Source organism: Hyla sarda, chromosome 8 (assembly GCF_029499605.1).
Source record: "Hyla sarda isolate aHylSar1 chromosome 8, aHylSar1.hap1, whole genome shotgun sequence".
Lineage (NCBI taxonomy): Eukaryota > Metazoa > Chordata > Amphibia > Anura > Hylidae > Hyla > Hyla sarda.
Genome location: NC_079196.1, coordinates 38,002,317 through 38,015,999, shown reverse-complemented (window position 1 = coordinate 38,015,999; position 13,683 = coordinate 38,002,317). Strand labels below are relative to the sequence as shown.

At 44.0% G+C, this 13,683-nt stretch overlaps 1 protein-coding gene across 1 annotated transcript in view; it reads right to left on the bottom strand.

Moving 5' to 3' along the window:
* GALNT5 (polypeptide N-acetylgalactosaminyltransferase 5) overlaps window positions 1–13,206 on the bottom strand; it is a 51,456-nt gene extending 38,250 nt beyond the window's left edge. Inside the window, exon 1 of the mRNA XM_056535801.1 lies at window positions 10,833–13,206. Coding sequence (XP_056391776.1) covers window positions 10,833–12,949 — 2,117 coding nt within the window. The 5' untranslated portion in view covers window positions 12,950–13,206. The remainder of the gene's footprint in view (window positions 1–10,832) is intronic.
* Between the last annotated feature and the right edge of the window lie 477 nt (window positions 13,207–13,683).

The following is a 13,683-nucleotide window of genomic DNA, read 5'->3' as shown; positions in this document are numbered from 1 at the left end:
GGTTCAAATGTCTAATGGCCATGTGTTACCAGCACACGGTGCCCGATGGAGCCAAAGCTGAACTGACGGGAATAGTCAACTGTTTCCCAATAGTAATCTAATAAAAGCATAAAGACCGCGGCTACACATGTCGATTCATTCAGGTCACTCATCACTTGGGATATAGATTTAAGCAAGTACAATGGGGTCCAGTTTCAGTCAATAGCATTATTTGGACCTTATTATGCTGGTTACATTAAAGGGGTACTCCGCTGCTCAGCATTTGGAACAAACTGATCTGAGCGCTGGAGCCGGCGCCGGGAGCTCGTGATATCATTGCCCCGCCCCCTCATGACATCACGCCCCACCCCCTCAATGCAAGTCTATGGGAGGGGGCGTGACATCCGTCACGCCCCCTCCCATAGACTTGCATTGAGGGGGCGGGGAGTGATGGCATGAGGGGGCGGGACTAGGACATCACGAGCTCCCCGAGCCGGCTCCGGCGTTCAGAAAAAGTTTGTTCCAAACGCTGAGCAGCGGAGTACCCCTTTATGCCTGGATTCACATGTAGTATTTGGGTCGGTATTTTTGGCCAAAAATACAGAAAAAGGTGCAAATCGTTTCCATTACAGCTTTGTTTTGTGTTGGTTCCACTCCTAGTTTTGTCTGAAAATACAAAACAAATGCTATGTGTGAACCCAGCCTTAGGGCTCATGGACACAGAGGAAATTCCACAAGGCATTGGCATTTTTTTTTCGCGCAGAATTTGCCGCTGAAATTAACCTCTCAAATTCAAAAGCCCAAATACCAATGGGCTTTTCCAGGTGAACAATGCGGAAAGAATAAACATGTTCCGGAATTCAATTCCGTGTCGGAACTTTCGACATTTGAACTAAGAAGCAGAATGCCCTTTGGATCAATTGGAGGTTGCTGTTAGCAGAATCCACTTAGATATGAGATGAAAAGAAGATAGCGGAGCACTCACCAGGTCAGTAGAAAGCTTCTTTATTGATCAAGTACAATCAATCAGTCAGGATACATGCAGGGGAGGATGGAACAAGACGCGGGGGTACAAGGAGCGGCGACGGACCGTTAACGGACCGATTTGTCAGCACTGGCCTGACGAAGTGCCTCGGCGCGTAAACAGTCCGTCGCCGCTCCTTGTACCCCCGCGTCTTGTTCCATCCTCCCCTGCATGTATCCCGACTAGGTGACTCCTTTCTGCCATAGAAGTGAATGACGCACCCCATTAAAGTTAAAAGGGCTGATCAGGCACCATAGGTGTTCGGCTAGTAAGTGACCCAGAACTGCTGTTAGTTTCATTGTTCTGTTCCTATGAATGAGCAGAACAATGGAAAGAAACAATGGTGTTCCGAACCTACACTTATTAGATAAGAGCTATGGATTAAATGATTGCTTTGTACCTGTGCATTTTGCCGTTGGCTTCTGCCAAGAAGAAACCGATAAGAGGCAAAACCCGCGTCGGGTCATATGCAGCAATTCTTAAAGGGGTATTCCAGAAAAAACTTTTTTTTCTATATCAACTGGCTCCAGAAAGCTAAACAGATTTGTAAATTACTTCTATTAAAAAATCTTAATCCTTTCAATAATTATCAGCTGCTGAAGTTGAGTTGTTCTTTTCTGCCTTGCAACAGTGCTCTCTGCTGACATCTCTGCTTGTCTCGGGAACTGCACAGAGTAGAAGAGGTTTGCTATGGGGATTTGCTTCTAAACCGGGCGGTTCCCGGGAGAGGTGTCATCAGAGAGCACTTAGACAGAAAAGAACAACTCAACTTCATTAGCTCATAAGTACTTAAAAGATTAAGATTTTTTTAATAGTAGTAATTTACAAATCTGTTTAACATTTTGGAGCCAGTTGATATATAAAAAAAAGTTTTTTCCTGGATAACCCCTTTAAGCCGCAGATTTTATCCAATAGACTTCACGGTTTTAATACATTTGTGATTACTATATAATGGAATAAAACATTGTTTACTTTTTAGAATATATATAATGTGTCTGGACTGCTTTATCCTAATTCCCATCTAGAAATGAAGGATTTCAGCTCATGACTACAACCAACATATTAAAAAGGACAGATCCCAAGCATGGGAGTTGTAGTTTTGCAACATCTGGTGGTCCATAGTTTGGAGACCATTGGGATAGATAATAAATGTATGATCTCTGGGGTCCCCACCGCTGGGACCCACACCGATCTCTAGATGGTGTCCGGAGCTTCCCCCTTCCTTTTCACTGTACAGAGAAAGGAAGGAAGGCGCCTCATGTGCGGGATCAGTAGATCTTGCAGGTGGGGGTAGGGGAAGGTGATTCCCAAGCCGCTTACCGAAGTCGGTTGTGCGCCCACACACAACAAGGTTAGGAGCAGAAGAGATATGAAGGCAGGTCCACTGCAGCCCTCCTGGATAGGTGTAGAATCAAAGGCGAATGACCAGGGGGTCAGGAGTTTGTCTGGCGCAGAGAGGAACCATCAGACAGCCAAGTAAAATCAATGGATTTATTAGATGCAACGCGTTTCGCTGCGCATGCGCAGCTTCATCAGGCACGACAAGGGAAGGCTGGTAACAGATATATATACCTCCAGGAATTAACCATTAGAGTGCTTTTTGAAAGAGTTGTTACATAGAATAGAAACGCGTTGCATCTAATAAATCCATTGATTTTACTTGGCTGTCTGATGGTTCCTCTCTGCGCCAGACAAACTCCTGACCCCCTGGTCATTCGCCTTTGACTTTTCACTGTACAGTCATAGTTAGGGAAACCTTTGAAAGGAGCAATGGTTGAGCATAGACAGTTCTACTCCATTCAAAGTTTATGGGGCAAATGGCTCACGCCCCCTCTCATCGACTTGCGTTGAGGGGGCAGGGCGGGACATCATGAGGGGGCGAAGCTATAACGTCACAAACTCCCGATGCCGATTCCAGCATTTGGAACAGTTTGTTCAAAACGCTGAGCAGCAGAGTACCCCTTTAACAATGCTACTACAGTGCTATCCCAAAGTATACTATGGATGGCATATACCATTGGAGGGCCGACAGGATCACTATCTCTGATGGCTTTAATGGATCCCAGTGTGACCCCAGTGTGAAACTGGCTGTGTTTGTTGGCAACTAAAGCTTCCGATTCCAAGGCATGGATACTATTTTTCTGGCCGACTATAGTAAGGCACTAACCTTATTCTGAACTGACCTCTAATAATGTAACATCTTCTCCAAATACATAATCAAGTAATATAAATAGACGTGACACAAAAATGACAGAACTAGGTCACTGCCGCGCATACACTCCTCATACCTGCACAGATCTCATCTGTAAGTGACGATCCTTACAAATGATATCACAGCAGCCTCTATATACCGTACAATAAGGGCGCTTCACAATGCAAATCAATGCAAATAAAATATAGAATATAACATACAATAAAGATGAAGGAAAATGTCCAGCATTGAAAGGAAGACATCTTCAGGTGCTGGATATTTCCCTTAACCATTTGTGTGTGTGTATATTTATATACACACAGAAATCTATTGATCGATCTATATATCCATCCATCTATCTATCTATCCATCCATCTATCTATCTATCTCTAAGCTTTGTTGCGCACCATGAATCTGATCTGTTCCATTAGATGACACAATGCAGTTTATAATCATTTCTACAATTTTACATACACTGCTCAAAAAAAAATAAAAAATAAAGAAAACACTTAAACAACACAATGTAACTCCAAGTCAATGACACTTCTGTGAAATCCCACTGTCCACTCAGGAAGAAACACTGATTGACAATCATTTCACATGCTGTTGTGCAAATGGAACAGACAACAGGTGGAAATTATAGGCAAATAGCAAGACACCCCCAATAAAGGAGTGGTTCTGCAGGTGGTGACCACAGACCACTTTTCAGTTCCTATGCTTTCTGGCCGATGTTTTGGTCACTTTTGAATGCTGGCGGTGCTTTCACTCTGGTGGGAGCATGAGACGTAGTCTACAACCCACACAAGTGGCTCAGGTAGTGCAGCTCATCCAGGATGGCACATCAATGCGAGCTGTGGCAAGAAGGTTTGCTGTGTCTGTCAGTGTAGTGTCCAGAGCATGGAGGCGCTACCAGGAGACAGGGCAGTACATCAGAAGACGTGGAGGAGGCCGTAGGAGGGCAACAACCCAGCAGCAGGACCGCTACCTCTGCCTTTGTGCAAGGAAGAGTAGGAGGAGCACTGCCAGAGCCCTGCAAAATGACCTCCAGCAGGCCACAAATGTGCATGTGTCCACTCAAAGGTTCAGAAACAGACTCCATGAGGGTGGTATGAGGACCTGACGTCCACAGGTGGGGGTTGTGCTTACAGCCCAACACCGTGCAGGACGTTTGACATTTGCCAGAGAACACCAAGATTGGCAAATTCGCCACTGGTGCCCTGTGCTCTTCACAGATGAAAGCAGGTTTACACTAAGCACATGTGACAAATGTGACAGACTCTGGAGAACATTCTGCTGCCTGCAACATCCTCCAGCATGACCGGTTTGGCGGTGAGTTAGTAAGGGTGTGGGGGTAGCATTGCTTTGGGGGTCGCTCAGCCCTCCATGTACTTGCCAGAGGTAGCCTGACTGCCATTACGTACCGGGATGAGATCCTCAGACCCCTTGTGAGACCATATGATGGTGCGGTTGGTCCTGGGTTCCTCCTAATGCAAGACAATGCTAGACCTCATGTGGCTGGAGTGTGTCAGCAGTTCCTGCAAGAGGAAGACATTGATGCTATGGACTGGCCCGCCCGTTCCCCAGACCTGAATCCGATTGAGCACATCTGGGACATCATGTCTTGCTCCATCCACCAACGCCACGTTGCACCACAGACTGTCCAGGAGTAGACGTATGCTTTAGTCCAGGTCTGGGAGGACATCCCTCAGGAGACATCCACACCTCATCAGGAGCATGCCCAGGTATTGTAGGGAGGTCATACGGGCACGTGGAGGCCACACACACTACTGAGCCTCATTTTAACTTGTTTTAAGGACATTACATAAAGTTGGATCAGCCTGTAGTGGGGTTTTCCATTTTGATTTTGAGTGTGACTCCATATCCAGACCTCCATGGGTTGATAAATTTGATTTCCATTGATAATTTTGTATGATTTTGTTGTCAGCACATTCAACTATGGAAAGTATTTCATACGATTAGTTCATTCATTCAGATCTAGGAGGTGTTATCTTAGTGTTCCCTTTATTTTTTTGAGGAGTGTATTACACAGTAGGAGTGAACCATGCAGGGCCACACTCTCAGCTGTAAGGGCCCTATTACATGGGCCAAACTTGCAGATTGGCATATGCCTGTTTAGCAAGTCTAACACACAGCTTGACTATTTTGTGGGCCAGGAGGCCCATGTGGCTCTGTGACCCTTTGCTACCATCCTTCATCAGCTGCACATCCACTATTACACGGGAAGACCTGCAGCCTGCGAACAATGTTTTTTTAAAATAGATTAATACCAAGCAATCAGCTGGCATATAAGCGTTTGCTCAATCGTCAGCTGATTACCACCCTAAAGGCCTGTTCGGCCCATAATTGCCCCACGTAAAAGGGCCGTTTAAAAGGAAGCATTCACAAAAAACACGGGCAATCCCTTTTTGTTAAAAAGGTCTCTTGAAGCTAACGTGAACACTCGTTGCTGAGACCTGTGGTAGAACCTGTCATCAAATGGTCAATTTCCCTACAGCGCCACCACAGGGGAACCGGAGCATTACACATTAAAATCAATGGGATGTCTATGTAATGCATATAACTGTCAGGTCCTCCAAAGTTAGGGTGCGTTCACACTACCGAATTCCCGTGGAATTTCACGGTGTGAACTTAATATTAGTGTGAATGGGTCTCCGCGAGACCCGTTCACACTGCGGAATTTCCACGGCGGACAATTCCGCCGCTGAAATTGTACCACGCAAAGAAAGAACATGTTAATACTTTGCGCGGATTCTGCGAGCATTGCATAGCCGTCAGTGGTGACGGCTCAGTGCCCCGTGGCCCTAGTGCCGAAGTACCTTCGGCGTCGGCCGCCAGGCGAGATTCCGCAGTGTGAACGCATCCTAAGAGACACTCTTTTTAGACACTTTGACTCAGTGTTTTCCAACAAGTGCGCCTCCAGCTGTTGCAAATCTACAACTTCCAGCATGCCCGGACAGCTGAAGGCTGAATTTATGAATGGAAACTTTGAGTCATGGCATTTTATTATGGACAGCCTTCAGCTGTCCGGGCATGCTGGGAGTTGTAGTTTTACAACAGCTGGAGGCACACCGGTTGGGAAACACTGCTCTATTAGACAAGGATAACTAATGGGGTTCTTAGTGTACTTGTCATTTTAACCTACTTTGTGCAAGGTGTCACACACAAGGCTGCATTACACAGAGCCGAAATTCAGCACCTATAGCCTGTAGAGATGAGCAAATTTACAGTAAATCCGATTCGTCACGAACTTCTCGGCTCGGCAGTTGATGACTTATCCTGCATAAATTAGTTCAGCCTTCAGGTGCTCCGGTGGGCTGGAAAAGGTGGATACAGTCCTAGGAAAGAGTCTCCTAGGTCTGTATCCACCTTTTCCAACCCACGGGAGCACCTGAAAGCTGAACTAGTTTATGCAGGAAAAGTCATCAACTGCCGAGCCGAGAAGTTCGTGACAAATCGAATTTACTGTAAATTCGCTCTTCTCTAATAGCCTGTGTCTGTGTGAGTGTCTGATTGTATAAGGGGGCACACAAATGCGGTAAAATGGAGACATCCAACAATAGCACGTAGCATTCCATCAGGTCCATAATAAAATACCATGACTCTAAGTTTCCATTCATAAATTCACCACTAAATAGGACATACAGTATCTTACCATCCTACTAAAGTTAAATGAAGACCATAATGTGGGATTTTAGGTCATGTTACTTTTTTTAAACTTCAGCATCATAAGTTGGGAGTTTTTTTGTAGATGTGGTTTGCTCTAATGTCATGTTTTTCCACAATTGAACTAGAGCAGTGGTTTTCAACCTGTGGACCTCCAGATGTTGCAAAACTACAACTCCCAGCATGCCCGGACAGCCAACGGCTGTCCGGGCATGCTGGGAGTTGTAGTTTTGCAACATCTGGAGGTCCTCAGGTTGAAGACCACTAAACTAGAGCATATTACAAAAATGTATACAACTATGTGGGCCATAACCATCTTACATCTACAGAACACATTTGGGGTTGTAAGAAATAAAATAAATAAATAAAGAAATAAAAAAGACAAATATGTGTATTGTGGGGCTGACACAAGGGACATTGTTTTTGCCATCACACAATATCCTATATAGGGACTTTGTCATCTGTATTTGCTGCTAAGATCTGCAGACACTATTGGATAGCTGTTAGGGTAAAAAAAAGCAAACGGTACCTATCTTGGAGCTGATGGTGGTGGCAAAATGTAGAAATCTCTCAGTTTAATTTCTCAGCCAAGTGTCAAGGAGGTGGAGCCAAGCTGTCCAAGTGCAATGTAAAGGGTTCAGCTTACAGTCAACGTGGCGCTGGGAGGTGAGGGTGAGCAAAGGCACTTGAGCCTTCTTGACATTTGACCCAACTCCTTGACACTTGCATGAAATATAAAACAGCAATTTTTTTAAAGTTGGACAACAACCATCAACTCTAGGAGAGGGGCAGTTTACTTTTAACAGTTTTCCCATGGTGTCTGCAGTTCTTGTGTATGCCTTTTGCTTACCTGTTTTAGGCAAATGGCAGGCATGAGTTTTATCATGGAAATCCATCACTGAAATAACTTGATAATGCCATTTACATTTCCAATTAATTCTCTAGCTGAGGGTGAGGTGTTTGATCACTGCACCTGGTCATTTAATCAGACTGCTAGTGCTGGAGGTCAATCAGGTGAACTCATTAGACCCACAAGTGGGTTGGTGTCAGTTCACATCACGGGCAGTTTTGATGCGTTTTCTTATTCATTATGTGTTTCTTTAGAGAAATATTGCCAGGAGGAGAAAGTGATTTGATCTATAATCACAATTGAGGAGTTTTATGAAGATTCAAAGTCTTTAGGCTGTGTTCACACATTGAATCTGTACTACATTTTACACACATTTTTACTGCATTTTGGCTGTTTCTACAGTGATTTTTTTTTTAAATCACCTTAAAAATTACATTTCCTGTGATTTTTGCAACTGTGATAAAATACCACTTTTTTGCCACGATTTTTGGAAAATCATGGCAAAAACAGAAAAACTATAGCAAGAAATATGTTGTGTTATCATAGCCTCAGGAGTGATGTATAACTTCTATATATATGCTGATCCTAATGAGATAGCAGCAGCATCAGTATATGGATAGAGGTAGAGGGGAGGTATATAACTACTATATATCCTGATCCCATAGAGATAGCAGCAGCAGTATAAAGATAGAGCTGGGAGGGGAGGTGTATAACTACTATATATCGTAATCCCATAAAGACAGCAGCAGCATCAGTATATGGATAGAGCTGGAGTGGAGGTGAATAACTACTATATTTCCTGATCCCATAGAGATAGCAGCAGTATACAAATAGAGCTGGAGAGGCTGCGTATAACTACTATATATCCTGATCCCATAGAGATAACAGTGAGAGGGGAGAGAAGGGATCTGAAAGCTAGTAGGAGGGGATCTAGTAAATGATGATATCAGCCTGTAGTTCACAGGAAGTCAGCTGACCCGGGACTGACACCCTGTTCTGACACGTTAAGCACTGGAAGGTTTGGAGACTAGTAATCACATGACCAAGTATAGAAAAGTATAGATGCAGCTGTGCTAGAATAAAACAAATAGAACTGTAGGACTAGTCACGGTGCATGATATGGGAAAAAAATAAACAAACCTTAAAGAGGCACTGTCATTGTTAAAAACGTTTCATATATTGCAGGACTCATTATAATATGACATTTCACAATATACACCTGTTAAAAAAATATATATATTTCACCTGAAATTCAAGCTCAAAATAGCCACCACTAGGGGTCGCCTGTCTTTTAGCCAGACAGACTAGTCTAGATTTTACAGCATACTGGATACCGGCCGTAAAGCATACCGGTATCCAGTATAGGAGATTTCTATTGTGTATGCAAAACTATAGATAAAGGATGTGTGGACATGCTGGGAGCTGAAGTTTTAAAACAGCTGGAGGCTGTGATCAAAATTGGGTCCTGAGTAACATATCATTTTTTTTTTTTTTTTTTTTTGCACTATGACAGGTACGCTTTAAAGGGAATCTGTCAGCTGCATATGCTGTAAAAGAACCTATATATCCAGAGATATAAGCATTTATCTGCTGGTGAGTTACTTTTTCATTGTGCAGGCTGGAGGGGGCGTGTCAGTCTGTCTCCCTCACAGGAGCAAGCCTGGGCAGTCAGCCAATCAGTACTCTCTACTCTGTAACCCTTTCCTCTATGGTTTTATGCTGTGTCATGTGTCAGAGGAAGACACTTGGAGCTTGCCTGCAGTAATCAGAAGACATTATGGTGAATTCATCACAGGATAAAATGTATAAATATAAGAATAGATCTTTATAAAATTAATGCAAGGATTTTTTAGATAAAAGTACAGCATTTTTATGAATACATGTTCTATCTGTTTTATCTTCTCCTAGTAAAGCTGGATGCTAATCAGCATAGCTGTCACTATGTGTGTCATTCATCTTTCACAGACTCCTGAATGTCTGATCAACTTCTTTGTCATTCAGGAGTCCGAAAAAGCTTTGACTATTTCAGCATGCTGGGAGTTGTAGTTTAGTAACAACTGAAGCTGCAATGTTTGTAAATAACTGTTAGAGCAGTGTTGCCTCCAGCTGTTGTAAACTACAGCTCCCAGCATGTCCACACATCCTTTATCTGTAGTTTTGTATACACAATAGAAATCTCCTATACTGGATACCGGTATGCTTTATGGCCGGTATCCAGTATGCTGTAAAATCTAGACTAGTCTGTCTGGCTAAAAGACAGGCGACCCCTAGTGGTGGCTATTTTGAGCTTGAATTTCAGGTGAAAATGTAAATTTTTTTTAACAGGTGTATATTGTGAAATGTCATATTATAATGAGTCCTACAATATATGAAAAGTTTTTAACAATGACAGTGCCTCTTTAAAGAGCACCTCACATGATCTTGTTAAATTTTACAATCCTCCCAGTTCACTGCCCCCATCATGATTAACCACCCCCTGCCTTTATTTTTATTATTTTTTAGTTTTCTACCTTGATATTGTTCTGTATTTTCTGCTCAGTCTCAGTCAGATTCACAGACTGGGAAGGGGCATTCCCCAGCAGGCGTGAAATCATCTGAAGCCATACAGGGGAGAACTTCCCTCACTCTGCTACACACAGCCCAGAGCAGTTCAATGTGAGATGAGCTATGAATGGCTAAGGCTGCAACCTATCCCCCCCCCCCAGCACCCCAGACTTAATTTCCTGATTTTGGACTTCTGCCAGGATAGCAGGAGTCCGAAGTCTGTGTATGAGATGGGGGGAATGTGCTGATCAGCAGAATAAAGGGGCAGCAGTGCCATGTCCCCTTTGCTGTAGTACTCAGTAAAGTTATGTGCTAGTGGTTGTGCCTGGTGTTGTGGTTCACCCCCTGCTCAGGTATGTAGAATGCCACAGTACTGGACACAATCGAGTCCTATAGAAGAGGTTACAACGTTCAAACCAGCACCATCTATCCTAAAGATAATCCATTAAAATTAAAACAAAAATAAATAAATACATAAATAAAACTGTTAAACAATCAAGAATGCTGTAAGATTGTGCTAGTATTTAAGTAACCGGCGCACTGATAAAATACTTTCTTACCCTTTAGGTCTGGTGTCCTCGATTGCTCTGTCAAGAGGAATAATGTCACTTAGATAAACATTAAAGTTTCCTTCTTTCCATCTTCTACTTGCTTCTTGCTCCTTATCTTTAGGGACTGGCATAGGCCTCCCATACTGGCCTGGGGCTCGGGGGTTTCTTGGACTCATAGTTGAGTCAATAGTCAGAACTTTGTGCTTCCCAGGAGGCTTCACCTTGATGACTTCCCTTTCACCATGGATTTTAGCTGGATGGTTGACGCTTGTGTTTGACACTTTACTTGTGATATTCTCATTTACATTCACCAAACTTTTCTTTCCCTTCTTCTCCAGTTTTCCTAAAAAGCCTTCTTTGAAATTAAGCAGCAGGTTGGACATTTTCCCAGTTGCATTGCCATAAGTAATGTTAGACACCACAGGGTTCACTTTTTTAACTGTTACATTTGGTAATCCGTGTTCCTTGGCGTCACTTACGGATAAATTATTAACTTTATTTACACTGTCAGCGGACACATTGAAAACAGGAAGTTTATCCATCTGGTCATTGTTTTCATTTACTTTATTGATAAATATAACTTTTCCTTCTGAATGTTGGTCAGAACCTTTTAGTTTGTTAGCGTTCTCTTGAAGACTTCCAGCCTTGATATTGACCTGGTGTGGACCACTGTCTGCTACGTCCTTAGGTACCTGTACGTCTTTGGGTTTTAAGGCATCCTTGTCCAACACAACAATGTTAGAAGCCCTTGCAGCATTGGGCTCCACTTCAGTTTTAGATTCCTTTGTATCCTTATTATCAACTCCATCTTTAGGGGCCGCTACATCTTTGGCTTCAGGTTTCTCCTTCGGGACCACATCCTCCTTGTGCTCAGCTCCATCTTTAGATGCTCCTTCATCCTTTGATTCTCCATTATTTAAAGCTCTTGTATCCTTGTGTTCCTCTTTAAGGGGCACAGAGTCCTGGGGCTTGACTGCATCTTTAGACAGATCCTTAGGCAGAGCAGCATCTTTAGGGACCCCTGCATCCTTCAACTCCACTGTATCTTTTGGTTCAGTTTCATTCTTAGGGACCACAACACCCTTGGGCCCAACGCCATCATATATCCCTACTATGTCTTTAGGAGCTCCTCCATCTTTACTTTCTACCACCTGTTTAGGGGCAATAGCATCATTAGGCTCTACTGCATGTTTGGGGGCCACAGCATCCTTATGCTCTACTGCATGTTTAGGGGCCACAGCATCCTTATGTTCTACTGCATCTTTTGGGGCTACAACATCCTTATGCTCTACTGCATGTTTGGGGGCCACAGCATCCTTATGCTCTACTGCATGTTTGGGGGCCACAGCATCCTTATGCTCTACTGCATGTTTAGGGGCCACAGCATCCTTATGTTTTACTACATCTTTTGGAGCCACATCATCCATTCTCTTTACTGAATCCCCAGGGGCTCCTGCATCCTTATGTTCTCCAGCATCTTTTGGGACCCCTAGGACCTTGGACTCAACTCCATTGTGTAAATCCTCTGCTCCTACAGGTTCCCCCATACGGTGCACATCCCCCTCCCGTACAACAGGCGCAGTATTATTCAGTTTGACCATTAGCCTGTCTTCTGCTATGTGCAAGGGATTTTTAGGAAACTGCCCTTTTGACAGCAGCGTACTTGTAACATTTACAACTTCCACCTTCTCCTTCTCAGCCCCCTGTACAGAGGGGACGTTTTTGTCTTGCGGGGCCCCCAATGGTGCTTGGGTTTTCTTAATGATCCTGGGCTTTATAGTCCTTTTTCTAAGCTTTCCCATCACCTTTTTGTCAAGTGCATTAACTGGTCCAGCAAGTTCATCCACAGGAGGGAAGAATATGCCTTTTAACTTAGTGGTGTCCTTGCCCAGGCGATCTCCTCCCTCTACCCCCCTATTGTACACTTTGCCTTGTTCGGGGGGATTCCAGGATACAGAGCCCACTTTGTCCCTGCGGAAAAGTTCCTCTCTTTGCAACTTGCTATTAATGTCATTGAAAGAAAACCTCAGAGCTGCTATGTCAAATATCAGCCAGATGATAGAGGCGATGAAGATGAATGCCAGGGCTCGCCCGCTGCCCCTGAAGTACTTCCTTACCCTGTGCATCCTTGCAGTGGCTGGGAGTTGTAGTACTTGTCACACAGCAGCAGTCTCCTGTCTCTACCAGCACATGGGTTGGTGCCTGCTCATTCCTGCCTGCGTGGCATTTCTTGGGTCCTTCCTTCTCTCCTCTCTTCCTGGCACTTGGGCACCAGTCTGGGGGGGGATGATGATCTTCAGGGCAGCACATCTGTTCTCTCATGGCTCCATTCTATCCCATCCAGTATCCTGCTCATTGGAGACACTTCAGACCGGGGAGGCTGCAGATCAGACGTGTACTCTTCTCTCTCCTCCCAGCCTTGTGTTGAAACTTGAGAAGCCGCCACATATGAGGAAATGTGTGCAGGAGCCAGCAGTGCAGCAGCCCTCACCTTGGAAGGCTCCTGTAACCCTTTCCTAGCTGGAAGAGCCCATATGGAGATCAGAGGAGGGAGAGGACAGCAAGAGCCTTAACCCCTTCACTCCCAGGCTGATCCCTGGATCTCTCTCATAAATCTCTGGCTTCACTGGCTGTAGAACTAGACTAGACAGACCTGCAAACTATACCACGTGATCTGTGAGACCAGACACTATTGGGGTTTTTTGTTTCCCTGTTTGTATTTTCTCATGTGAATTTATAAACAAATAAGTTGTTATGTGTTGCTTCTCCATAAAACAACTAACAAAAACCAGCAAATGCAAAAGTGCAACAGTTTATACAAGGTCCTCCAATAGTTGTAACAACTTTTTAGTTACCAGTT